Raw genomic sequence first — 24,625 nt, forward strand, 5'->3', positions numbered from 1 at the left:
ATTTGGTGGCCCTGAAAAGGGCCGTTTTAAGTGGATATAGCGCGCGACTAATATCGAAACGCTTATTTGGAACTGGTGTACTTGGTCACGGCCTTGGTGCCTTCACTGACGGCGTGCTTGGCCAATTCACCGGGCAACAGCAGACGGACGGCGGTCTGGATCTCCCGGCTGGTGATGGTCGAACGCTTGTTGTAGTGGGCCAGACGGCTGGATTCGGCGGCGATGCGTTCGAAAATGTCGTTGACGAAGCTGTTCATGATGCTCATCGCCTTGGAGGAAACGCCGGTGTCGGGGTGGACTTGTTTCAACACCTTGTAGATGTAAATACCGTACGATTCTTTCCTCTTCGGCTTGCGCTTCTTGTCGGACTTGGTGATGTTTTTCTGCGCCTTGCCGGACTTCTTCATGGCCTTGCCTGCGGATTTACCTCCTGGTGCCATAGTGACTGCGGTTGTACACGGTTTGCGGGTCGTCGAAATAGTTGGCCGGTAGCTGGTGGACGAATGATGGTTCGAAAATCGTTTACGCTCATATTTATTACGCGTCGCGACTTGGTTTATCGAGTACGGTTTGTAAGAGTCGACGAAAAAACGACGAGTAAAAATAACACTTTGCATTGAACGTTTATATCTACAAAGTGTGGTTTTTCATCGTCGTTATTTTCAAACGTAGGCCAACATACAGACGCTTTTACGTCGTAAAAGTGTATAAATACCGATTTTGGCCCGTTCCGATCATCAGTATCGTCTGGATTTTCTCTCGTTTCACTACACGACAATCTACAATCGAGCATCATGACCGGACGCGGCAAAGGAGGAAAAGCAAAGAGCGGCAAATCGAAGACCCGGTCGTCCCGTGCCGGACTCCAGTTCCCGGTCGGTCGTATCCATCGTCTGTTGAGGAAGGGCAACTACGCCGAGCGCGTCGGTGCCGGCGCTCCCGTGTACCTGGCCGCCGTCATGGAGTACTTGGCCGCTGAAGTGTTGGAGTTGGCCGGTAACGCCGCCCGTGACAACAAGAAGACCCGTATCATCCCCAGACATTTGCAGTTGGCCATCAGGAACGACGAGGAGTTGAACAAACTGTTGTCCGGCGTCACCATAGCCCAAGGCGGTGTGTTGCCCAACATCCAAGCCGTCCTTTTGCCCAAGAAGACCGAAAAGAAAGCTTAAGAACGCGTCGTCGCCGTATTTATACATATTAAAACGGCCCTTTTCAGGGCCACCAAATATTAACTAGTTATACAACACTCTTGTTGTTTTCGGCATAGATGACGTGCGGCGTTGTGCTAAATATCGTTGTATTATTTTGTCAAGCCTTAGAAAATATAAGTATATTTAAAAAAAAATAATTGTAACATAGAATTTCAACAAATCTACCTTAGTCCTTTTTTTATTTTTTCAAGGTCAAAAGCAATTTATAAAATGTGTCTGTTAACTTAAATTGGAAATAATACTCAAGTATAGTAATATACATAAATACTTTTTTTTTTTTTTTTGTCTTTTCATTAATATTGTCATCAATGTTAATAGATTTAGATCAAAGACTTACAATATTATGTACCCATTTGCGATTACAAATATACAATTAGTATGTTACATTTTTTATACTATATTATACATTTAGTTTGTTTTGTGTCGATTAGCATGTATATTACGGAGTACATATTATTCTGTATGTACTATAAAATATTAATTTGAACAATTACATAGTATACCGTTAAAACTACTCGTGTATGTTATTATAAAGGCAATACACTATAACGTTATGTTAGTTTATACGGTATATATACTTAGAACACTCATTAAATATACTCGACTGCATTAAATGACATATGAACGTTAACCGATAATATTGTAAATAATATAAAATGGTGGCCCTGAAAAGGGCCGTTTTAAAGAACAGTAGGTAGGGTGCAAAGCGAACGGTCGTCGGGAATTAACCTCCGAATCCGTACAGAGTGCGGCCTTGGCGTTTCAGAGCGTAGACCACGTCCATGGCGGTGACGGTCTTCCTCTTGGCGTGCTCGGTGTAGGTGACGGCGTCGCGGATTACGTTTTCCAGGAACACCTTCAACACTCCGCGGGTCTCTTCGTAGATCAGGCCGGAGATACGTTTGACACCACCGCGGCGGGCTAACCGACGAATGGCCGGCTTGGTGATTCCTTGGATGTTGTCCCGGAGCACTTTACGATGACGTTTGGCGCCTCCTTTTCCCAAACCTTTTCCTCCTTTGCCGCGTCCGGTCATTGTTGCTGATTGTCGTTCGGAGAGCTGCGGTAGACTGAAGAAACAAATCGAATGATGCCCGGACAACGTTTTCGCGCCGTATTTATATGATCGGGCCGTCGCGCGGACCAATCACGGCGCGGTATCGCGCGAACCCCCTCTGTTTCGGCAGGTCGTTCCGTCGACCAATGAGAACTCGCGCCTATGATCCGAATTTGTATATATATACGAGCTCATTCGGTGTGCGGAGACATATTCGACCGTTTCGAGTTTTCACAGACAGTCTACGAACTACCGACATGGCCCGTACCAAGCAAACCGCCCGCAAATCTACCGGAGGCAAGGCTCCCAGGAAGCAGTTGGCCACCAAAGCCGCCCGCAAGAGCGCACCGGCGACCGGAGGAGTGAAGAAACCCCATCGTTACCGTCCCGGTACCGTGGCTCTCCGTGAAATCCGTCGTTACCAGAAGAGCACCGAGCTGTTGATCCGCAAATTGCCGTTCCAACGTTTGGTCCGTGAGATCGCCCAAGACTTCAAGACCGACTTGCGTTTCCAGAGCTCGGCCGTCATGGCTCTGCAAGAAGCCAGCGAAGCATACTTGGTCGGTCTGTTCGAAGACACCAACTTGTGCGCTATCCACGCCAAGCGCGTTACCATCATGCCCAAGGACATCCAGTTGGCTCGCCGTATTCGCGGAGAACGTGCTTAATCGTCTCAATACTCTACAAATCCTCTTTAAAACGGCCCTTTTCAGGGCCACTACATGCGTTACAATTATTTCTTTATTGACCTTACAGCGGGCGCCGCGCTGTTGGTAAAATGAATACAACAGTTTTGTACTTAATAGTTTTATTATTATCGACGGTCGTGGGTATCCCCCCGAGAATGTTGTTACTTACATTTTTAAATTAATGTTGAAAATTCCCAACGACCCGTTTTTATTGAAGTATTATTTATATTAAAAAAAAAAGCGGGTAAAAGAATAGGCGGTAGACACGGCGGTGGCGATGGACGACGAACGGGTCGGTGTAGCGTTAGGCACAGTGTGAAACGTATTTTTGGCGCGCGCGGGAAGTAGTCGGCGGCGACGGCGGCCGCGTTATAGTCGATATGAGCACAGATTATATGAAAACAGATTGTCCACTCTCGATGTAAACAAAAAATGAGCTGATAAGCACTCCGCCGAAACCAGTGTGACCATGTCAGCCGGAACGAAATTATCGAACTTGTATTTACCACAAATTATATGATTATTTCATATAATCTCATATAATTTCATATAATCACAAATTATATGATTATTTCATATAATCTGTGTATTTATCATATTAAATGTTAAAAAAATAATAAATGTTATATCGGTAATAATATTGATCCCGTCGATAACACTCTATCATTATCTCAAAGACATTTCATTACTAACACTGATATATATATATCAGTGTTGGAAAGATTGCATTTATTGGATTTCATTCCTTTTTAGAGGAATGCAATCATGAATGTATTACATTTAGTTTTAAGGAATGAGGAATGGGAATTAATTAACCTTATGTCGGAATGTGAATGAATTCTAAAAAAAGAAACACTTCATGGCAATTTAGTAATTTTTAATTGACTGTAATTTACTAATTTATATTTAATTTATGATATATTTTATACATTTTTTCATAGCAAATGAACAGATTGATGAACAATAAATAATCAATTATTAACATTTTTTAAACAGTTTTAAAGGAATTAATTTTCTGAAAAAACGAATGTCTTACATCAGATGAATCACCTGTAGTTTATACAAGGTGATCTTTTGGTTGACATTATTATTCTGACCAAAAAAAATTAAAATTATTAAAACATATTTTTATATTTAAATTTGTTTTCATTCATAATACTTAAAATAGCATCTAAGTCTTTTATACAGTTTGCATTTTCAGAATAATGGAAATGGTTCTGGCAAAACATTTTTTTTAAACGACCAAAAATGGACTGGTGTCGAATTTATATTACTCCCATTTCCCACCCCCTAGGATGGTTACAAGTTTTTTTTGTTTTTAAGCCATAATTTTGGGACCTTTAAGTTGAAAATTTGTCAGTTGTTAGTACTCATATGTATCCGTAACATGTTAAACGGAAAACAATTCGGCACTTCAGTTTTTTATACTATTTTACTAACAATTATACTATTTTATTTATGTGAACTTTGTGATTTATTAATTTTTACTAATTATTTCATGATCATTATTTTTTATTTATTTTAACCTATTAGCAGGCGCGTATGCGCATTTTGTACGCCAAATATACTTTTAAAGGCACGACTTTTATCTGAGTAGCCTATAGAATTAGAGTAAATAAAAAATTAGTTATATTAAAACACGTATAACTAGGTATATAAATATGCAATACTTTTTTATAATAATTTGTATTATTTTATTTATAATTATTTTTTGTTTATTATTTTTGAATTGATATTATTTTTACAATAACAATGTAATTAAATACTGCGTGTCAATACTATTCATAGTTGATTAATGCTCTGTCAGTTGTCATGCCCTATGGTGGACAGCTTACTATTTCTCTATGTTAGAAATAATTAAAATTGTATATTAATAAGTATGGATATGTTATGTTTATTGTTTATAACGCATTATATTTTTACTTATTGGGAATTTTAAAATGTCTTATTATTTATTAATTGTAATTTATTATTGAAATTAAAATTATTGCCCTTGGATAAGTCATACTATATAGTGCGTAAGATAATATAATACAACTGTAATTGTAAGAATAATATTATTAAATTATTATTATTATCATTATGGTTATTAATATTTATAAAATGTTTGGTAAATACAAGAGAAACATTCTGTTTCACTCAATTATTTAACAAATGCGAAAGCCCGCGAACACGTTTAAAAACAAATTCCCTTCAGACGGTCATACTGATTTTGGCGGGCCAATCATAGAGCCTTATTTGCAATCCTATTGTTAAAGGCCCGAGTGAACAATCTGTTTTCATATAATCTGTGATATGAGTTTGTTAGGTTGTAGAACGCGGTGTGTAAAGGAATTATTATTTTCTATACTCTGCGCCATGAGAGAAGTAACCCGTTTCGCGCATCACGACTGTCCCGAGGCCCCATTTCCCCCACTTTGTGCCATTCGGTGTCGCGCTGAGGCGTGCATACAGCGCGAAACAGACGATATACAGAGTGATTGTGTATAGAGTATATTATTTATTATAATTTATAAATATTTATATTTATAAATTAACATAATTTATTATATTATTATTTTATTTATTATAATAATATAATATGTTATTATTATAACATATTTTTACAACCAGGTCAAGTGAGGTCAGAGGTTTTTGTGTACAGGCAAAGGAAAGCCGCGTCCCGACTTTTGGTGTACAGGCAAAGAAATGACGCATCCCAAACCTTCGTGTATAACCTAATTATATAAATTAAAACTAAAGAATATTTAAATTAAATATGAATTTAATATTTATTATAAAATATATAATATATTATTTATTATTATATTATTATTATAATAATAATATAATAATGTAATAATTCAACAGTAAACGCAAGCGCGTGGTTCAAAGACGTAAGACGTGAGTCTTATGACTTATGACACACTGTATCGAGTTTACGTTATAATACACCCTATATATGCAGCGCCGCCGCCGCCGCCGACCGTGGGTGTGGCCTATCGGTGGCGATGCGCGGAATCGGACGCGTTTCGGTCGAGCAACGGGTTACTTCTCTCATGGCGCAGAGTATATCCGGTTTGTCCGACGGGAGGGATGGACGCGTTACTAAAAAAAAAAAAATAAAAAACCCCGTAGATTGTGGCGCGTCGTTTAAAACTATATTATCTGAAAGTAGGTAGATACGGGCTCCGCACGTTTCCGCGGCACTGAATTTAAAACACACGGACAGTGACGATATCAATAGGTTCTGATAAGTTTGTGAAAACTGAAAACTAAATAATATAACAATTAATAATATATCACTTGCTAATGTGAAATGGCCATTGTTGAGCTGGCGTTTGTATTTTGTGTATCGAATAGCCTATGTACGATTAATTATAAAAGTCAAATTTTTTTTTGAAATTTTAGGAAAATATGAAAAAACCCGTTTAATAAAATGTCCAAAACAAACGGTCTTTACCTACAAATTGCAATTTTTTTTACATACATATATAGCTAATTTAAGTGTTATCTATAGCTAATATTGTTTTCCCGTTTTTTTTCTAATTTGTGTAGTAATTTTATAAATTTTTAGTAATATAATGTGAATAAATTCGATGAATGTACAAATAAAACACACGTGTACAGACCAACGACAAACATAATAAATGATACAAAAGACGATAACGCACACGGCGTCAAAACAAAAGGCGGTCGTCGGTCGGTGATATTGTCTATACAAATTAAAAACCCCAGATATTAATAACTTAAATAGGGTACAACACTACGAATAATAATAATATTATAACGGGAGACGAGACCGTGTATCAAAATAATTTGGTGGCCCTGAAAAGGGCCGTTTTAAGTGGATATAGCGCGCGACTAATATCGAAACGCTTATTTGGAACTGGTGTACTTGGTCACGGCCTTGGTGCCTTCACTGACGGCGTGCTTGGCCAATTCACCGGGCAACAGCAGACGGACGGCGGTCTGGATCTCCCGGCTGGTGATGGTCGAACGCTTGTTGTAGTGGGCCAGACGGCTGGATTCGGCGGCGATGCGTTCGAAAATGTCGTTGACGAAGCTGTTCATGATGCTCATCGCCTTGGAGGAAACGCCGGTGTCGGGGTGGACTTGTTTCAACACCTTGTAGATGTAAATACCGTACGATTCTTTCCTCTTCGGCTTGCGCTTCTTGTCGGACTTGGTGATGTTTTTCTGCGCCTTGCCGGACTTCTTCATGGCCTTGCCTGCGGATTTACCTCCTGGTGCCATAGTGACTGCGGTTGTACACGGTTTGCGGGTCGTCGAAATAGTTGGCCGGTAGCTGGTGGACGAATGATGGTTCGAAAATCGTTTACGCTCATATTTATTACGCGTCGCGACTTGGTTTATCGAGTACGGTTTGTAAGAGTCGACGAAAAAACGACGAGTAAAAATAACACTTTGCATTGAACGTTTATATCTACAAAGTGTGGTTTTTCATCGTCGTTATTTTCAAACGTAGGCCAACATACAGACGCTTTTACGTCGTAAAAGTGTATAAATACCGATTTTGGCCCGTTCCGATCATCAGTATCGTCTGGATTTTCTCTCGTTTCACTACACGACAATCTACAATCGAGCATCATGACCGGACGCGGCAAAGGAGGAAAAGCAAAGAGCGGCAAATCGAAGACCCGGTCGTCCCGTGCCGGACTCCAGTTCCCGGTCGGTCGTATCCATCGTCTGTTGAGGAAGGGCAACTACGCCGAGCGCGTCGGTGCCGGCGCTCCCGTGTACCTGGCCGCCGTCATGGAGTACTTGGCCGCTGAAGTGTTGGAGTTGGCCGGTAACGCCGCCCGTGACAACAAGAAGACCCGTATCATCCCCAGACATTTGCAGTTGGCCATCAGGAACGACGAGGAGTTGAACAAACTGTTGTCCGGCGTCACCATAGCCCAAGGCGGTGTGTTGCCCAACATCCAAGCCGTCCTTTTGCCCAAGAAGACCGAAAAGAAAGCTTAAGAACGCGTCGTCGCCGTATTTATACATATTAAAACGGCCCTTTTCAGGGCCACCAAATATTAACTAGTTATACAACACTCTTGTTGTTTTCGGCATAGATGACGTGCGGCGTTGTGCTAAATATCGTTGTATTATTTTGTCAAGCCTTAGAAAATATAAGTATATTTAAAAAAAAATAATTGTAACATAGAATTTCAACAAATCTACCTTAGTCCTTTTTTTATTTTTTCAAGGTCAAAAGCAATTTATAAAATGTGTCTGTTAACTTAAATTGGAAATAATACTCAAGTATAGTAATATACATAAATACTTTTTTTTTTTTTTTTGTCTTTTCATTAATATTGTCATCAATGTTAATAGATTTAGATCAAAGACTTACAATATTATGTACCCATTTGCGATTACAAATATACAATTAGTATGTTACATTTTTTATACTATATTATACATTTAGTTTGTTTTGTGTCGATTAGCATGTATATTACGGAGTACATATTATTCTGTATGTACTATAAAATATTAATTTGAACAATTACATAGTATACCGTTAAAACTACTCGTGTATGTTATTATAAAGGCAATACACTATAACGTTATGTTAGTTTATACGGTATATATACTTAGAACACTCATTAAATATACTCGACTGCATTAAATGACATATGAACGTTAACCGATAATATTGTAAATAATATAAAATGGTGGCCCTGAAAAGGGCCGTTTTAAAGAACAGTAGGTAGGGTGCAAAGCGAACGGTCGTCGGGAATTAACCTCCGAATCCGTACAGAGTGCGGCCTTGGCGTTTCAGAGCGTAGACCACGTCCATGGCGGTGACGGTCTTCCTCTTGGCGTGCTCGGTGTAGGTGACGGCGTCGCGGATTACGTTTTCCAGGAACACCTTCAACACTCCGCGGGTCTCTTCGTAGATCAGGCCGGAGATACGTTTGACACCACCGCGGCGGGCTAACCGACGAATGGCCGGCTTGGTGATTCCTTGGATGTTGTCCCGGAGCACTTTACGATGACGTTTGGCGCCTCCTTTTCCCAAACCTTTTCCTCCTTTGCCGCGTCCGGTCATTGTTGCTGATTGTCGTTCGGAGAGCTGCGGTAGACTGAAGAAACAAATCGAATGATGCCCGGACAACGTTTTCGCGCCGTATTTATATGATCGGGCCGTCGCGCGGACCAATCACGGCGCGGTATCGCGCGAACCCCCTCTGTTTCGGCAGGTCGTTCCGTCGACCAATGAGAACTCGCGCCTATGATCCGAATTTGTATATATATACGAGCTCATTCGGTGTGCGGAGACATATTCGACCGTTTCGAGTTTTCACAGACAGTCTACGAACTACCGACATGGCCCGTACCAAGCAAACCGCCCGCAAATCTACCGGAGGCAAGGCTCCCAGGAAGCAGTTGGCCACCAAAGCCGCCCGCAAGAGCGCACCGGCGACCGGAGGAGTGAAGAAACCCCATCGTTACCGTCCCGGTACCGTGGCTCTCCGTGAAATCCGTCGTTACCAGAAGAGCACCGAGCTGTTGATCCGCAAATTGCCGTTCCAACGTTTGGTCCGTGAGATCGCCCAAGACTTCAAGACCGACTTGCGTTTCCAGAGCTCGGCCGTCATGGCTCTGCAAGAAGCCAGCGAAGCATACTTGGTCGGTCTGTTCGAAGACACCAACTTGTGCGCTATCCACGCCAAGCGCGTTACCATCATGCCCAAGGACATCCAGTTGGCTCGCCGTATTCGCGGAGAACGTGCTTAATCGTCTCAATACTCTACAAATCCTCTTTAAAACGGCCCTTTTCAGGGCCACTACATGCGTTACAATTATTTCTTTATTGACCTTACAGCGGGCGCCGCGCTGTTGGTAAAATGAATACAACAGTTTTGTACTTAATAGTTTTATTATTATCGACGGTCGTGGGTATCCCCCCGAGAATGTTGTTACTTACATTTTTAAATTAATGTTGAAAATTCCCAACGACCCGTTTTTATTGAAGTATTATTTATATTAAAAAAAAAAGCGGGTAAAAGAATAGGCGGTAGACACGGCGGTGGCGATGGACGACGAACGGGTCGGTGTAGCGTTAGGCACAGTGTGAAACGTATTTTTGGCGCGCGCGGGAAGTAGTCGGCGGCGACGGCGGCCGCGTTATAGTCGATATGAGCACAGATTATATGAAAACAGATTGTCCACTCTCGATGTAAACAAAAAATGAGCTGATAAGCACTCCGCCGAAACCAGTGTGACCATGTCAGCCGGAACGAAATTATCGAACTTGTATTTACCACAAATTATATGATTATTTCATATAATCTCATATAATTTCATATAATCACAAATTATATGATTATTTCATATAATCTGTGTATTTATCATATTAAATGTTAAAAAAATAATAAATGTTATATCGGTAATAATATTGATCCCGTCGATAACACTCTATCATTATCTCAAAGACATTTCATTACTAACACTGATATATATATATCAGTGTTGGAAAGATTGCATTTATTGGATTTCATTCCTTTTTAGAGGAATGCAATCATGAATGTATTACATTTAGTTTTAAGGAATGAGGAATGGGAATTAATTAACCTTATGTCGGAATGTGAATGAATTCTAAAAAAAGAAACACTTCATGGCAATTTAGTAATTTTTAATTGACTGTAATTTACTAATTTATATTTAATTTATGATATATTTTATACATTTTTTCATAGCAAATGAACAGATTGATGAACAATAAATAATCAATTATTAACATTTTTTAAACAGTTTTAAAGGAATTAATTTTCTGAAAAAACGAATGTCTTACATCAGATGAATCACCTGTAGTTTATACAAGGTGATCTTTTGGTTGACATTATTATTCTGACCAAAAAAAATTAAAATTATTAAAACATATTTTTATATTTAAATTTGTTTTCATTCATAATACTTAAAATAGCATCTAAGTCTTTTATACAGTTTGCATTTTCAGAATAATGGAAATGGTTCTGGCAAAACATTTTTTTTAAACGACCAAAAATGGACTGGTGTCGAATTTATATTACTCCCATTTCCCACCCCCTAGGATGGTTACAAGTTTTTTTTGTTTTTAAGCCATAATTTTGGGACCTTTAAGTTGAAAATTTGTCAGTTGTTAGTACTCATATGTATCCGTAACATGTTAAACGGAAAACAATTCGGCACTTCAGTTTTTTATACTATTTTACTAACAATTATACTATTTTATTTATGTGAACTTTGTGATTTATTAATTTTTACTAATTATTTCATGATCATTATTTTTTATTTATTTTAACCTATTAGCAGGCGCGTATGCGCATTTTGTACGCCAAATATACTTTTAAAGGCACGACTTTTATCTGAGTAGCCTATAGAATTAGAGTAAATAAAAAATTAGTTATATTAAAACACGTATAACTAGGTATATAAATATGCAATACTTTTTTATAATAATTTGTATTATTTTATTTATAATTATTTTTTGTTTATTATTTTTGAATTGATATTATTTTTACAATAACAATGTAATTAAATACTGCGTGTCAATACTATTCATAGTTGATTAATGCTCTGTCAGTTGTCATGCCCTATGGTGGACAGCTTACTATTTCTCTATGTTAGAAATAATTAAAATTGTATATTAATAAGTATGGATATGTTATGTTTATTGTTTATAACGCATTATATTTTTACTTATTGGGAATTTTAAAATGTCTTATTATTTATTAATTGTAATTTATTATTGAAATTAAAATTATTGCCCTTGGATAAGTCATACTATATAGTGCGTAAGATAATATAATACAACTGTAATTGTAAGAATAATATTATTAAATTATTATTATTATCATTATGGTTATTAATATTTATAAAATGTTTGGTAAATACAAGAGAAACATTCTGTTTCACTCAATTATTTAACAAATGCGAAAGCCCGCGAACACGTTTAAAAACAAATTCCCTTCAGACGGTCATACTGATTTTGGCGGGCCAATCATAGAGCCTTATTTGCAATCCTATTGTTAAAGGCCCGAGTGAACAATCTGTTTTCATATAATCTGTGATATGAGTTTGTTAGGTTGTAGAACGCGGTGTGTAAAGGAATTATTATTTTCTATACTCTGCGCCATGAGAGAAGTAACCCGTTTCGCGCATCACGACTGTCCCGAGGCCCCATTTCCCCCACTTTGTGCCATTCGGTGTCGCGCTGAGGCGTGCATACAGCGCGAAACAGACGATATACAGAGTGATTGTGTATAGAGTATATTATTTATTATAATTTATAAATATTTATATTTATAAATTAACATAATTTATTATATTATTATTTTATTTATTATAATAATATAATATGTTATTATTATAACATATTTTTACAACCAGGTCAAGTGAGGTCAGAGGTTTTTGTGTACAGGCAAAGGAAAGCCGCGTCCCGACTTTTGGTGTACAGGCAAAGAAATGACGCATCCCAAACCTTCGTGTATAACCTAATTATATAAATTAAAACTAAAGAATATTTAAATTAAATATGAATTTAATATTTATTATAAAATATATAATATATTATTTATTATTATATTATTATTATAATAATAATATAATAATGTAATAATTCAACAGTAAACGCAAGCGCGTGGTTCAAAGACGTAAGACGTGAGTCTTATGACTTATGACACACTGTATCGAGTTTACGTTATAATACACCCTATATATGCAGCGCCGCCGCCGCCGCCGACCGTGGGTGTGGCCTATCGGTGGCGATGCGCGGAATCGGACGCGTTTCGGTCGAGCAACGGGTTACTTCTCTCATGGCGCAGAGTATATCCGGTTTGTCCGACGGGAGGGATGGACGCGTTACTAAAAAAAAAAAAATAAAAAACCCCGTAGATTGTGGCGCGTCGTTTAAAACTATATTATCTGAAAGTAGGTAGATACGGGCTCCGCACGTTTCCGCGGCACTGAATTTAAAACACACGGACAGTGACGATATCAATAGGTTCTGATAAGTTTGTGAAAACTGAAAACTAAATAATATAACAATTAATAATATATCACTTGCTAATGTGAAATGGCCATTGTTGAGCTGGCGTTTGTATTTTGTGTATCGAATAGCCTATGTACGATTAATTATAAAAGTCAAATTTTTTTTTGAAATTTTAGGAAAATATGAAAAAACCCGTTTAATAAAATGTCCAAAACAAACGGTCTTTACCTACAAATTGCAATTTTTTTTACATACATATATAGCTAATTTAAGTGTTATCTATAGCTAATATTGTTTTCCCGTTTTTTTTCTAATTTGTGTAGTAATTTTATAAATTTTTAGTAATATAATGTGAATAAATTCGATGAATGTACAAATAAAACACACGTGTACAGACCAACGACAAACATAATAAATGATACAAAAGACGATAACGCACACGGCGTCAAAACAAAAGGCGGTCGTCGGTCGGTGATATTGTCTATACAAATTAAAAACCCCAGATATTAATAACTTAAATAGGGTACAACACTACGAATAATAATAATATTATAACGGGAGACGAGACCGTGTATCAAAATAATTTGGTGGCCCTGAAAAGGGCCGTTTTAAGTGGATATAGCGCGCGACTAATATCGAAACGCTTATTTGGAACTGGTGTACTTGGTCACGGCCTTGGTGCCTTCACTGACGGCGTGCTTGGCCAATTCACCGGGCAACAGCAGACGGACGGCGGTCTGGATCTCCCGGCTGGTGATGGTCGAACGCTTGTTGTAGTGGGCCAGACGGCTGGATTCGGCGGCGATGCGTTCGAAAATGTCGTTGACGAAGCTGTTCATGATGCTCATCGCCTTGGAGGAAACGCCGGTGTCGGGGTGGACTTGTTTCAACACCTTGTAGATGTAAATACCGTACGATTCTTTCCTCTTCGGCTTGCGCTTCTTGTCGGACTTGGTGATGTTTTTCTGCGCCTTGCCGGACTTCTTCATGGCCTTGCCTGCGGATTTACCTCCTGGTGCCATAGTGACTGCGGTTGTACACGGTTTGCGGGTCGTCGAAATAGTTGGCCGGTAGCTGGTGGACGAATGATGGTTCGAAAATCGTTTACGCTCATATTTATTACGCGTCGCGACTTGGTTTATCGAGTACGGTTTGTAAGAGTCGACGAAAAAACGACGAGTAAAAATAACACTTTGCATTGAACGTTTATATCTACAAAGTGTGGTTTTTCATCGTCGTTATTTTCAAACGTAGGCCAACATACAGACGCTTTTACGTCGTAAAAGTGTATAAATACCGATTTTGGCCCGTTCCGATCATCAGTATCGTCTGGATTTTCTCTCGTTTCACTACACGACAATCTACAATCGAGCATCATGACCGGACGCGGCAAAGGAGGAAAAGCAAAGAGCGGCAAATCGAAGACCCGGTCGTCCCGTGCCGGACTCCAGTTCCCGGTCGGTCGTATCCATCGTCTGTTGAGGAAGGGCAACTACGCCGAGCGCGTCGGTGCCGGCGCTCCCGTGTACCTGGCCGCCGTCATGGAGTACTTGGCCGCTGAAGTGTTGGAGTTGGCCGGTAACGCCGCCCGTGACAACAAGAAGACCCGTATCATCCCCAGACATTTGCAGTTGGCCATCAGGAACGACGAGGAGTTGAACAAACTGTTGTCCGGCGTCACCATAGCCCAAGGCGGTGTGTTGCCCAACATCCAAGCCGTCCTTTTGCCCAAGAAGACCGAAAAGAAAGCTTAAGAACGCGTCGTCGCCGTATTTATACATATTAAAACGGCCCTTTTCAGGGCCACCAAATATTAACTAGTTATACAACACTCTTGTTGTTTTCGGCATAGATGACGTGCGGCGTTGTGCTAAATATCGTTGTATTATTTTGTCAAGCCTTAGAAAATATAAGTATATTTAAAAAAAAATAATTGTAACATAGAATTTCAACAAATCTACCTTAGTCCTTTTTTTATTTTTTCAAGGTCAAAAGCAATTTATAAAATGTGTCTGTTAACTTAAATTGGAAATAATACTCAAGTATAGTAATATACATAAATACTTTTTTTTTTTTTTTTGTCTTTTCATTAATATTGTCATCAATGTTAATAGATTTAGATCAAAGACTTACAATATTATGTACCCATTTGCGATTACAAATATACAATTAGTATGTTACATTTTTTATACTATATTATACATTTAGTTTGTTTTGTGTCGATTAGCATGTATATTACGGAGTACATATTATTCTGTATGTACTATAAAATATTAATTTGAACAATTACATAGTATACCGTTAAAACTACTCGTGTATGTTATTATAAAGGCAATACACTATAACGTTATGTTAGTTTATACGGTATATATACTTAGAACACTCATTAAATATACTCGACTGCATTAAATGACATATGAACGTTAACCGATAATATTGTAAATAATATAAAATGGTGGCCCTGAAAAGGGCCGTTTTAAAGAACAGTAGGTAGGGTGCAAAGCGAACGGTCGTCGGGAATTAACCTCCGAATCCGTACAGAGTGCGGCCTTGGCGTTTCAGAGCGTAGACCACGTCCATGGCGGTGACGGTCTTCCTCTTGGCGTGCTCGGTGTAGGTGACGGCGTCGCGGATTACGTTTTCCAGGAACACCTTCAACACTCCGCGGGTCTCTTCGTAGATCAGGCCGGAGATACGTTTGACACCACCGCGGCGGGCTAACCGACGAATGGCCGGCTTGGTGATTCCTTGGATGTTGTCCCGGAGCACTTTACGATGACGTTTGGCGCCTCCTTTTCCCAAACCTTTTCCTCCTTTGCCGCGTCCGGTCATTGTTGCTGATTGTCGTTCGGAGAGCTGCGGTAGACTGAAGAAACAAATCGAATGATGCCCGGACAACGTTTTCGCGCCGTATTTATATGATCGGGCCGTCGCGCGGACCAATCACGGCGCGGTATCGCGCGAACCCCCTCTGTTTCGGCAGGTCGTTCCGTCGACCAATGAGAACTCGCGCCTATGATCCGAATTTGTATATATATACGAGCTCATTCGGTGTGCGGAGACATATTCGACCGTTTCGAGTTTTCACAGACAGTCTACGAACTACCGACATGGCCCGTACCAAGCAAACCGCCCGCAAATCTACCGGAGGCAAGGCTCCCAGGAAGCAGTTGGCCACCAAAGCCGCCCGCAAGAGCGCACCGGCGACCGGAGGAGTGAAGAAACCCCATCGTTACCGTCCCGGTACCGTGGCTCTCCGTGAAATCCGTCGTTACCAGAAGAGCACCGAGCTGTTGATCCGCAAATTGCCGTTCCAACGTTTGGTCCGTGAGATCGCCCAAGACTTCAAGACCGACTTGCGTTTCCAGAGCTCGGCCGTCATGGCTCTGCAAGAAGCCAGCGAAGCATACTTGGTCGGTCTGTTCGAAGACACCAACTTGTGCGCTATCCACGCCAAGCGCGTTACCATCATGCCCAAGGACATCCAGTTGGCTCGCCGTATTCGCGGAGAACGTGCTTAATCGTCTCAATACTCTACAAATCCTCTTTAAAACGGCCCTTTTCAGGGCCACTACATGCGTTACAATTATTTCTTTATTGACCTTACAGCGGGCGCCGCGCTGTTGGTAAAATGAATACAACAGTTTTGTACTTAATAGTTTTATTATTATCGACGGTCGTGGGTATCCCCCCGAGAATGTTGTTACTTACATTTTTAAATTAATGTTGAAAATTCCCAACGACCCGTTTTTATTGAAGTATTATTTATATTAAAAAAAAAAGCGGGTAAAAGAATAGGCGGTAGACACGGCGGTGGCGATGGACGACGAACGGGTCGGTGTAGCGTTAGGCACAGTGTGAAACGTATTTTTGGCGCGCGCGGGAAGTAGTCGGCGGCGACGGCGGCCGCGTTATAGTCGATATGAGCACAGATTATATGAAAACAGATTGTCCACTCTCGATGTAAACAAAAAATGAGCTGATAAGCACTCCGCCGAAACCAGTGTGACCATGTCAGCCGGAACGAAATTATCGAACTTGTATTTACCACAAATTATATGATTATTTCATATAATCTCATATAATTTCATATAATCACAAATTATATGATTATTTCATATAATCTGTGTATTTATCATATTAAATGTTAAAAAAATAATAAATGTTATATCGGTAATAATATTGATCCCGTCGATAACACTCTATCATTATCTCAAAGACATTTCATTACTAACACTGATATATATATATCAGTGTTGGAAAGATTGCATTTATTGGATTTCATTCCTTTTTAGAGGAATGCAATCATGAATGTATTACATTTAGTTTTAAGGAATGAGGAATGGGAATTAATTAACCTTATGTCGGAATGTGAATGAATTCTAAAAAAAGAAACACTTCATGGCAATTTAGTAATTTTTAATTGACTGTAATTTACTAATTTATATTTAATTTATGATATATTTTATACATTTTTTCATAGCAAATGAACAGATTGATGAACAATAAATAATCAATTATTAACATTTTTTAAACAGTTTTAAAGGAATTAATTTTCTGAAAAAACGAATGTCTTACATCAGATGAATCACCTGTAGTTTATACAAGGTGATCTTTTGGTTGACATTATTATTCTGACCAAAAAAAATTAAAATTATTAAAACATATTTTTATATTTAAATTTGTTTTCATTCATAATACTTAAAATAGCATCTAAGTCTTTTATACAGTTTGCATTTTCAGAATAATGGAAATGGTTCTGGCAAAACATTTTTTTTAAACGACCAAAAATGGACTGGTGTCGAATTTATATTACTCCCATTTCCCACCCCCTAGGATGGTTACAAGTTTTTTTTGTTTTTAAGCCATAATTTTGGGACCTTTAAGTTGAAAATTTGTCAGTTGTTAGTACTCATATGTATCCGTAACATGTTAAACGGAAAACAATTCGGCACTTCAGTTTTTTATACTATTTTACTAACAATTATACTATTTTATTTATGTGAACTTTGTGATTTATTAATTTTTACTAATTATTTCATGATCATTATTTTTTATTTATTTTAACCTATTAGCAGGCGCGTATGCGCATTTTGTACGCCAAATATACTTTTAAAGGCACGACTTTTATCTGAGTAGCCTATAGAATTAGAGTAAATAAAAAATTAGTTATATTAAAACACGTATAACTAGGTATATAAATATGCAATACTTTTTTATAATAATTTGTATTATTTTATTTATAATTATTTTTTGTTTATTATTTTTGAATTGATATTATTTTTACAATAACAATGTAATTAAATACTGCGTGTCAATACTATTCATAGTTGATTAATGCTCTGTCAGTTGTCATGCCCTATGGTGGACAGCTTACTATTTCTCTATGTTAGAAATAATTAAAATTGTATATTAATAAGTATGGATATGTTATGTTTATTGTTTATAACGCATTATATTTTTACTTATTGGGAATTTTAAAATGTCTTATTATTTATTAATTGTAATTTATTATTGAAATTAAAATTATTGCCCTTGGATAAGTCATACTATATAGTGCGTAAGATAATATAATACAACTGTAATTGTAAGAATAATATTATTAAATTATTATTATTATCATTATGGTTATTAATATTTATAAAATGTTTGGTAAATACAAGAGAAACATTCTGTTTCACTCAATTATTTAACAAATGCGAAAGCCCGCGAACACGTTTAAAAACAAATTCCCTTCAGACGGTCATACTGATTTTGGCGGGCCAATCATAGAGCCTTATTTGCAATCCTATTGTTAAAGGCCCGAGTGAACAATCTGTTTTCATATAATCTGTGATATGAGTTTGTTAGGTTGTAGAACGCGGTGTGTAAAGGAATTATTATTTTCTATACTCTGCGCCATGAGAGAAGTAACCCGTTTCGCGCATCACGACTGTCCCGAGGCCCCATTTCCCCCACTTTGTGCCATTCGGTGTCGCGCTGAGGCGTGCATACAGCGCGAAACAGACGATATACAGAGTGATTGTGTATAGAGTATATTATTTATTATAATTTATAAATATTTATATTTATAAATTAACATAATTTATTATATTATTATTTTATTTATTATAATAATATAATATGTTATTATTATAACATATTTTTACAACCAGGTCAAGTGAGGTCAGAGGTTTTTGTGTACAGGCAAAGGAAAGCCGCGTCCCGACTTTTGGTGTACAGGCAAAGAAATGACGCATCCCAAACCTTCGTGTATAACCTAATTATATAAATTAAAACTAAAGAATATTTAAATTAAATATGAATTTAATATTTATTATAAAATATATAATATATTATTTATTATTATATTATTATTATAATAATAATATAATAATGTAATAATTCAACAGTAAACGCAAGCGCGTGGTTCAAAGACGTAAGACGTGAGTCTTATGACTTATGACACACTGTATCGAGTTTACGTTATAATACACCCTATATATGCAGCGCCGCCGCCGCCGCCGACCGTGGGTGTGGCCTATCGGTGGCGATGCGCGGAATCGGACGCGTTTCGGTCGAGCAACGGGTTACTTCTCTCATGGCGCAGAGTATATCCGGTTTGTCCGACGGGAGGGATGGACGCGTTACTAAAAAAAAAAAAATAAAAAACCCCGTAGATTGTGGCGCGTCGTTTAAAACTATATTATCTGAAAGTAGGTAGATACGGGCTCCGCACGTTTCCGCGGCACTGAATTTAAAACACACGGACAGTGACGATATCAATAGGTTCTGATAAGTTTGTGAAAACTGAAAACTAAATAATATAACAATTAATAATATATCACTTGCTAATGTGAAATGGCCATTGTTGAGCTGGCGTTTGTATTTTGTGTATCGAATAGCCTATGTACGATTAATTATAAAAGTCAAATTTTTTTTTGAAATTTTAGGAAAATATGAAAAAACCCGTTTAATAAAATGTCCAAAACAAACGGTCTTTACCTACAAATTGCAATTTTTTTTACATACATATATAGCTAATTTAAGTGTTATCTATAGCTAATATTGTTTTCCCGTTTTTTTTCTAATTTGTGTAGTAATTTTATAAATTTTTAGTAATATAATGTGAATAAATTCGATGAATGTACAAATAAAACACACGTGTACAGACCAACGACAAACATAATAAATGATACAAAAGACGATAACGCACACGGCGTCAAAACAAAAGGCGGTCGTCGGTCGGTGATATTGTCTATACAAATTAAAAACCCCAGATATTAATAACTTAAATAGGGTACAACACTACGAATAATAATAATATTATAACGGGAGACGAGACCGTGTATCAAAATAATTTGGTGGCCCTGAAAAGGGCCGTTTTAAGTGGATATAGCGCGCGACTAATATCGAAACGCTTATTTGGAACTGGTGTACTTGGTCACGGCCTTGGTGCCTTCACTGACGGCGTGCTTGGCCAATTCACCGGGCAACAGCAGACGGACGGCGGTCTGGATCTCCCGGCTGGTGATGGTCGAACGCTTGTTGTAGTGGGCCAGACGGCTGGATTCGGCGGCGATGCGTTCGAAAATGTCGTTGACGAAGCTGTTCATGATGCTCATCGCCTTGGAGGAAACGCCGGTGTCGGGGTGGACTTGTTTCAACACCTTGTAGATGTAAATACCGTACGATTCTTTCCTCTTCGGCTTGCGCTTCTTGTCGGACTTGGTGATGTTTTTCTGCGCCTTGCCGGACTTCTTCATGGCCTTGCCTGCGGATTTACCTCCTGGTGCCATAGTGACTGCGGTTGTACACGGTTTGCGGGTCGTCGAAATAGTTGGCCGGTAGCTGGTGGACGAATGATGGTTCGAAAATCGTTTACGCTCATATTTATTACGCGTCGCGACTTGGTTTATCGAGTACGGTTTGTAAGAGTCGACGAAAAAACGACGAGTAAAAATAACACTTTGCATTGAACGTTTATATCTACAAAGTGTGGTTTTTCATCGTCGTTATTTTCAAACGTAGGCCAACATACAGACGCTTTTACGTCGTAAAAGTGTATAAATACCGATTTTGGCCCGTTCCGATCATCAGTATCGTCTGGATTTTCTCTCGTTTCACTACACGACAATCTACAATCGAGCATCATGACCGGACGCGGCAAAGGAGGAAAAGCAAAGAGCGGCAAATCGAAGACCCGGTCGTCCCGTGCCGGACTCCAGTTCCCGGTCGGTCGTATCCATCGTCTGTTGAGGAAGGGCAACTACGCCGAGCGCGTCGGTGCCGGCGCTCCCGTGTACCTGGCCGCCGTCATGGAGTACTTGGCCGCTGAAGTGTTGGAGTTGGCCGGTAACGCCGCCCGTGACAACAAGAAGACCCGTATCATCCCCAGACATTTGCAGTTGGCCATCAGGAACGACGAGGAGTTGAACAAACTGTTGTCCGGCGTCACCATAGCCCAAGGCGGTGTGTTGCCCAACATCCAAGCCGTCCTTTTGCCCAAGAAGACCGAAAAGAAAGCTTAAGAACGCGTCGTCGCCGTATTTATACATATTAAAACGGCCCTTTTCAGGGCCACCAAATATTAACTAGTTATACAACACTCTTGTTGTTTTCGGCATAGATGACGTGCGGCGTTGTGCTAAATATCGTTGTATTATTTTGTCAAGCCTTAGAAAATATAAGTATATTTAAAAAAAAATAATTGTAACATAGAATTTCAACAAATCTACCTTAGTCCTTTTTTTATTTTTTCAAGGTCAAAAGCAATTTATAAAATGTGTCTGTTAACTTAAATTGGAAATAATACTCAAGTATAGTAATATACATAAATACTTTTTTTTTTTTTTTTGTCTTTTCATTAATATTGTCATCAATGTTAATAGATTTAGATCAAAGACTTACAATATTATGTACCCATTTGCGATTACAAATATACAATTAGTATGTTACATTTTTTATACTATATTATACATTTAGTTTGTTTTGTGTCGATTAGCATGTATATTACGGAGTACATATTATTCTGTATGTACTATAAAATATTAATTTGAACAATTACATAGTATACCGTTAAAACTACTCGTGTATGTTATTATAAAGGCAATACACTATAACGTTATGTTAGTTTATACGGTATATATACTTAGAACACTCATTAAATATACTCGACTGCATTAAATGACATATGAACGTTAACCGATAATATTGTAAATAATATAAAATGGTGGCCCTGAAAAGGGCCGTTTTAAAGAACAGTAGGTAGGGTGCAAAGCGAACGGTCGTCGGGAATTAACCTCCGAATCCGTACAGAGTGCGGCCTTGGCGTTTCAGAGCGTAGACCACGTCCATGGCGGTGACGGTCTTCCTCTTGGCGTGCTCGGTGTAGGTGACGGCGTCGCGGATTACGTTTTCCAGGAACACCTTCAACACTCCGCGGGTCTCTTCGTAGATCAGGCCGGAGATACGTTTGACACCACCGCGGCGGGCTAACCGACGAATGGCCGGCTTGGTGATTCCTTGGATGTTGTCCCGGAGCACTTTACGATGACGTTTGGCGCCTCCTTTTCCCAAACCTTTTCCTCCTTTGCCGCGTCCGGTCATTGTTGCTGATTGTCGTTCGGAGAGCTGCGGTAGACTGAAGAAACAAATCGAATGATGCCCGGACAACGTTTTCGCGCCGTATTTATATGATCGGGCCGTCGCGCGGACCAATCACGGCGCGGTATCGCGCGAACCCCCTCTGTTTCGGCAGGTCGTTCCGTCGACCAATGAGAACTCGCGCCTATGATCCGAATTTGTATATATATACGAGCTCATTCGGTGTGCGGAGACATATTCGACCGTTTCGAGTTTTCACAGACAGTCTACGAACTACCGACATGGCCCGTACCAAGCAAACCGCCCGCAAATCTACCGGAGGCAAGGCTCCCAGGAAGCAGTTGGCCACCAAAGCCGCCCGCAAGAGCGCACCGGCGACCGGAGGAGTGAAGAAACCCCATCGTTACCGTCCCGGTACCGTGGCTCTCCGTGAAATCCGTCGTTACCAGAAGAGCACCGAGCTGTTGATCCGCAAATTGCCGTTCCAACGTTTGGTCCGTGAGATCGCCCAAGACTTCAAGACCGACTTGCGTTTCCAGAGCTCGGCCGTCATGGCTCTGCAAGAAGCCAGCGAAGCATACTTGGTCGGTCTGTTCGAAGACACCAACTTGTGCGCTATCCACGCCAAGCGCGTTACCATCATGCCCAAGGACATCCAGTTGGCTCGCCGTATTCGCGGAGAACGTGCTTAATCGTCTCAATACTCTACAAATCCTCTTTAAAACGGCCCTTTTCAGGGCCACTACATGCGTTACAATTATTTCTTTATTGACCTTACAGCGGGCGCCGCGCTGTTGGTAAAATGAATACAACAGTTTTGTACTTAATAGTTTTATTATTATCGACGGTCGTGGGTATCCCCCCGAGAATGTTGTTACTTACATTTTTAAATTAATGTTGAAAATTCCCAACGACCCGTTTTTATTGAAGTATTATTTATATTAAAAAAAAAAGCGGGTAAAAGAATAGGCGGTAGACACGGCGGTGGCGATGGACGACGAACGGGTCGGTGTAGCGTTAGGCACAGTGTGAAACGTATTTTTGGCGCGCGCGGGAAGTAGTCGGCGGCGACGGCGGCCGCGTTATAGTCGATATGAGCACAGATTATATGAAAACAGATTGTCCACTCTCGATGTAAACAAAAAATGAGCTGATAAGCACTCCGCCGAAACCAGTGTGACCATGTCAGCCGGAACGAAATTATCGAACTTGTATTTACCACAAATTATATGATTATTTCATATAATCTCATATAATTTCATATAATCACAAATTATATGATTATTTCATATAATCTGTGTATTTATCATATTAAATGTTAAAAAAATAATAAATGTTATATCGGTAATAATATTGATCCCGTCGATAACACTCTATCATTATCTCAAAGACATTTCATTACTAACACTGATATATATATATCAGTGTTGGAAAGATTGCATTTATTGGATTTCATTCCTTTTTAGAGGAATGCAATCATGAATGTATTACATTTAGTTTTAAGGAATGAGGAATGGGAATTAATTAACCTTATGTCGGAATGTGAATGAATTCTAAAAAAAGAAACACTTCATGGCAATTTAGTAATTTTTAATTGACTGTAATTTACTAATTTATATTTAATTTATGATATATTTTATACATTTTTTCATAGCAAATGAACAGATTGATGAACAATAAATAATCAATTATTAACATTTTTTAAACAGTTTTAAAGGAATTAATTTTCTGAAAAAACGAATGTCTTACATCAGATGAATCACCTGTAGTTTATACAAGGTGATCTTTTGGTTGACATTATTATTCTGACCAAAAAAAATTAAAATTATTAAAACATATTTTTATATTTAAATTTGTTTTCATTCATAATACTTAAAATAGCATCTAAGTCTTTTATACAGTTTGCATTTTCAGAATAATGGAAATGGTTCTGGCAAAACATTTTTTTTAAACGACCAAAAATGGACTGGTGTCGAATTTATATTACTCCCATTTCCCACCCCCTAGGATGGTTACAAGTTTTTTTTGTTTTTAAGCCATAATTTTGGGACCTTTAAGTTGAAAATTTGTCAGTTGTTAGTACTCATATGTATCCGTAACATGTTAAACG

The 24,625-nt window shown here is 38.7% G+C and overlaps 11 protein-coding genes across 11 annotated transcripts; 7 read left to right on the top strand and 4 right to left on the bottom strand.

Moving 5' to 3' along the window:
* Positions 1-62: 62 nt before the first annotated feature.
* On the bottom strand, positions 63-440 carry LOC126847802 (histone H2B). Its single transcript, XM_050588202.1, has one exon. The coding sequence runs from the start codon at positions 438-440 to the stop codon at positions 63-65; it is 378 nt and encodes a 125-aa protein (XP_050444159.1).
* Positions 441-753: 313 nt separating this feature from the next.
* LOC126847848 (histone H2A-like) lies at positions 754-1,348 on the top strand. The gene has a single exon (XM_050588249.1). It carries the CDS (start codon positions 795-797, stop codon positions 1,170-1,172), a length of 378 nt encoding a protein of 125 aa, XP_050444206.1. The 5' UTR covers positions 754-794; the 3' UTR covers positions 1,173-1,348.
* A 306-nt stretch (positions 1,349-1,654) lies between these two features.
* LOC126847803 (uncharacterized) lies at positions 1,655-9,045 on the bottom strand. The gene is made up of 3 exons (XM_050588203.1): positions 8,700-9,045; positions 6,838-7,201; positions 1,655-2,290 (listed from the first exon to the last, which is right to left on the bottom strand). Exons 1-3 carry the CDS (start codon positions 9,004-9,006, stop codon positions 1,939-1,941), a joined length of 1,023 nt encoding a protein of 340 aa, XP_050444160.1. The 5' UTR covers positions 9,007-9,045; the 3' UTR covers positions 1,655-1,938.
* On the top strand, positions 2,495-2,970 carry LOC126847796 (histone H3). The gene has a single exon (XM_050588195.1). The coding sequence runs from the start codon at positions 2,529-2,531 to the stop codon at positions 2,937-2,939; it is 411 nt and encodes a 136-aa protein (XP_050444152.1). The 5' UTR covers positions 2,495-2,528; the 3' UTR covers positions 2,940-2,970.
* Positions 7,510-8,104, top strand: LOC126847797 (histone H2A-like). The gene has a single exon (XM_050588196.1). It carries the CDS (start codon positions 7,551-7,553, stop codon positions 7,926-7,928), a length of 378 nt encoding a protein of 125 aa, XP_050444153.1. The 5' UTR covers positions 7,510-7,550; the 3' UTR covers positions 7,929-8,104.
* Positions 9,046-9,250: 205 nt separating the features above from the next.
* On the top strand, positions 9,251-9,726 carry LOC126847794 (histone H3). Its single transcript, XM_050588194.1, has one exon. It carries the CDS (start codon positions 9,285-9,287, stop codon positions 9,693-9,695), a length of 411 nt encoding a protein of 136 aa, XP_050444151.1. The 5' UTR covers positions 9,251-9,284; the 3' UTR covers positions 9,696-9,726.
* A 3,848-nt stretch (positions 9,727-13,574) lies between these two features.
* On the bottom strand, positions 13,575-13,952 carry LOC126847804 (histone H2B). Its single transcript, XM_050588204.1, has one exon. The coding sequence runs from the start codon at positions 13,950-13,952 to the stop codon at positions 13,575-13,577; it is 378 nt and encodes a 125-aa protein (XP_050444161.1).
* A 313-nt stretch (positions 13,953-14,265) lies between these two features.
* LOC126847849 (histone H2A-like) lies at positions 14,266-14,860 on the top strand. The gene has a single exon (XM_050588251.1). It carries the CDS (start codon positions 14,307-14,309, stop codon positions 14,682-14,684), a length of 378 nt encoding a protein of 125 aa, XP_050444208.1. The 5' UTR covers positions 14,266-14,306; the 3' UTR covers positions 14,685-14,860.
* A 306-nt stretch (positions 14,861-15,166) lies between these two features.
* On the bottom strand, positions 15,167-22,557 carry LOC126847805 (uncharacterized). The gene is made up of 3 exons (XM_050588205.1): positions 22,212-22,557; positions 20,350-20,713; positions 15,167-15,802 (listed from the first exon to the last, which is right to left on the bottom strand). Exons 1-3 carry the CDS (start codon positions 22,516-22,518, stop codon positions 15,451-15,453), a joined length of 1,023 nt encoding a protein of 340 aa, XP_050444162.1. The 5' UTR covers positions 22,519-22,557; the 3' UTR covers positions 15,167-15,450.
* Positions 21,022-21,616, top strand: LOC126847799 (histone H2A-like). Its single transcript, XM_050588199.1, has one exon. It carries the CDS (start codon positions 21,063-21,065, stop codon positions 21,438-21,440), a length of 378 nt encoding a protein of 125 aa, XP_050444156.1. The 5' UTR covers positions 21,022-21,062; the 3' UTR covers positions 21,441-21,616.
* A 205-nt stretch (positions 22,558-22,762) lies between the features above and the next one.
* On the top strand, positions 22,763-23,238 carry LOC126847798 (histone H3). Its single transcript, XM_050588197.1, has one exon. It carries the CDS (start codon positions 22,797-22,799, stop codon positions 23,205-23,207), a length of 411 nt encoding a protein of 136 aa, XP_050444154.1. The 5' UTR covers positions 22,763-22,796; the 3' UTR covers positions 23,208-23,238.
* The last annotated feature ends 1,387 nt before the right edge of the window (positions 23,239-24,625 follow it).

This window comes from Adelges cooleyi, unplaced genomic scaffold (assembly GCF_023614345.1).
Source record: "Adelges cooleyi isolate 19-005CV unplaced genomic scaffold, UGA_ACOO_1.1 ACOO_flye_CR_arks_rails_tigmint_CR_PRNA_121, whole genome shotgun sequence".
In the NCBI taxonomy this organism is placed as follows: domain Eukaryota; kingdom Metazoa; phylum Arthropoda; class Insecta; order Hemiptera; family Adelgidae; genus Adelges; species Adelges cooleyi.

Bases quoted from the DNA above. Each gene is read 5' to 3' on its own strand.
- LOC126847802 (XM_050588202.1), bottom strand. From the start codon at position 440: ATGGCACCAGGAGGTAAATCCGCAGGCAAGGCCATGAAGAAGTCCGGC.
- LOC126847848 (XM_050588249.1), top strand. From the start codon at position 795: ATGACCGGACGCGGCAAAGGAGGAAAAGCAAAGAGCGGCAAATCGAAG.
- LOC126847796 (XM_050588195.1), top strand. From the start codon at position 2,529: ATGGCCCGTACCAAGCAAACCGCCCGCAAATCTACCGGAGGCAAGGCT.
- LOC126847797 (XM_050588196.1), top strand. From the start codon at position 7,551: ATGACCGGACGCGGCAAAGGAGGAAAAGCAAAGAGCGGCAAATCGAAG.
- LOC126847803 (XM_050588203.1), bottom strand. From the start codon at position 9,006: ATGACCGGACGCGGCAAAGGAGGAAAAGGTTTGGGAAAAGGAGGCGCC. The intron at 7,202-8,699 runs GTTAATTCCCGA...GTACAACCGCAG, and splicing joins CACTCTGTACGGATTCGGAG to TCACTATGGCACCAGGAGGT. The intron at 2,291-6,837 runs GTACACCAGTTC...TTCGATTTGTTT, and splicing joins GGCACCAAGGCCGTGACCAA to CTTCAGTCTACCGCAGCTCT.
- LOC126847794 (XM_050588194.1), top strand. From the start codon at position 9,285: ATGGCCCGTACCAAGCAAACCGCCCGCAAATCTACCGGAGGCAAGGCT.
- LOC126847804 (XM_050588204.1), bottom strand. From the start codon at position 13,952: ATGGCACCAGGAGGTAAATCCGCAGGCAAGGCCATGAAGAAGTCCGGC.
- LOC126847849 (XM_050588251.1), top strand. From the start codon at position 14,307: ATGACCGGACGCGGCAAAGGAGGAAAAGCAAAGAGCGGCAAATCGAAG.
- LOC126847799 (XM_050588199.1), top strand. From the start codon at position 21,063: ATGACCGGACGCGGCAAAGGAGGAAAAGCAAAGAGCGGCAAATCGAAG.
- LOC126847805 (XM_050588205.1), bottom strand. From the start codon at position 22,518: ATGACCGGACGCGGCAAAGGAGGAAAAGGTTTGGGAAAAGGAGGCGCC. The intron at 20,714-22,211 runs GTTAATTCCCGA...GTACAACCGCAG, and splicing joins CACTCTGTACGGATTCGGAG to TCACTATGGCACCAGGAGGT. The intron at 15,803-20,349 runs GTACACCAGTTC...TTCGATTTGTTT, and splicing joins GGCACCAAGGCCGTGACCAA to CTTCAGTCTACCGCAGCTCT.
- LOC126847798 (XM_050588197.1), top strand. From the start codon at position 22,797: ATGGCCCGTACCAAGCAAACCGCCCGCAAATCTACCGGAGGCAAGGCT.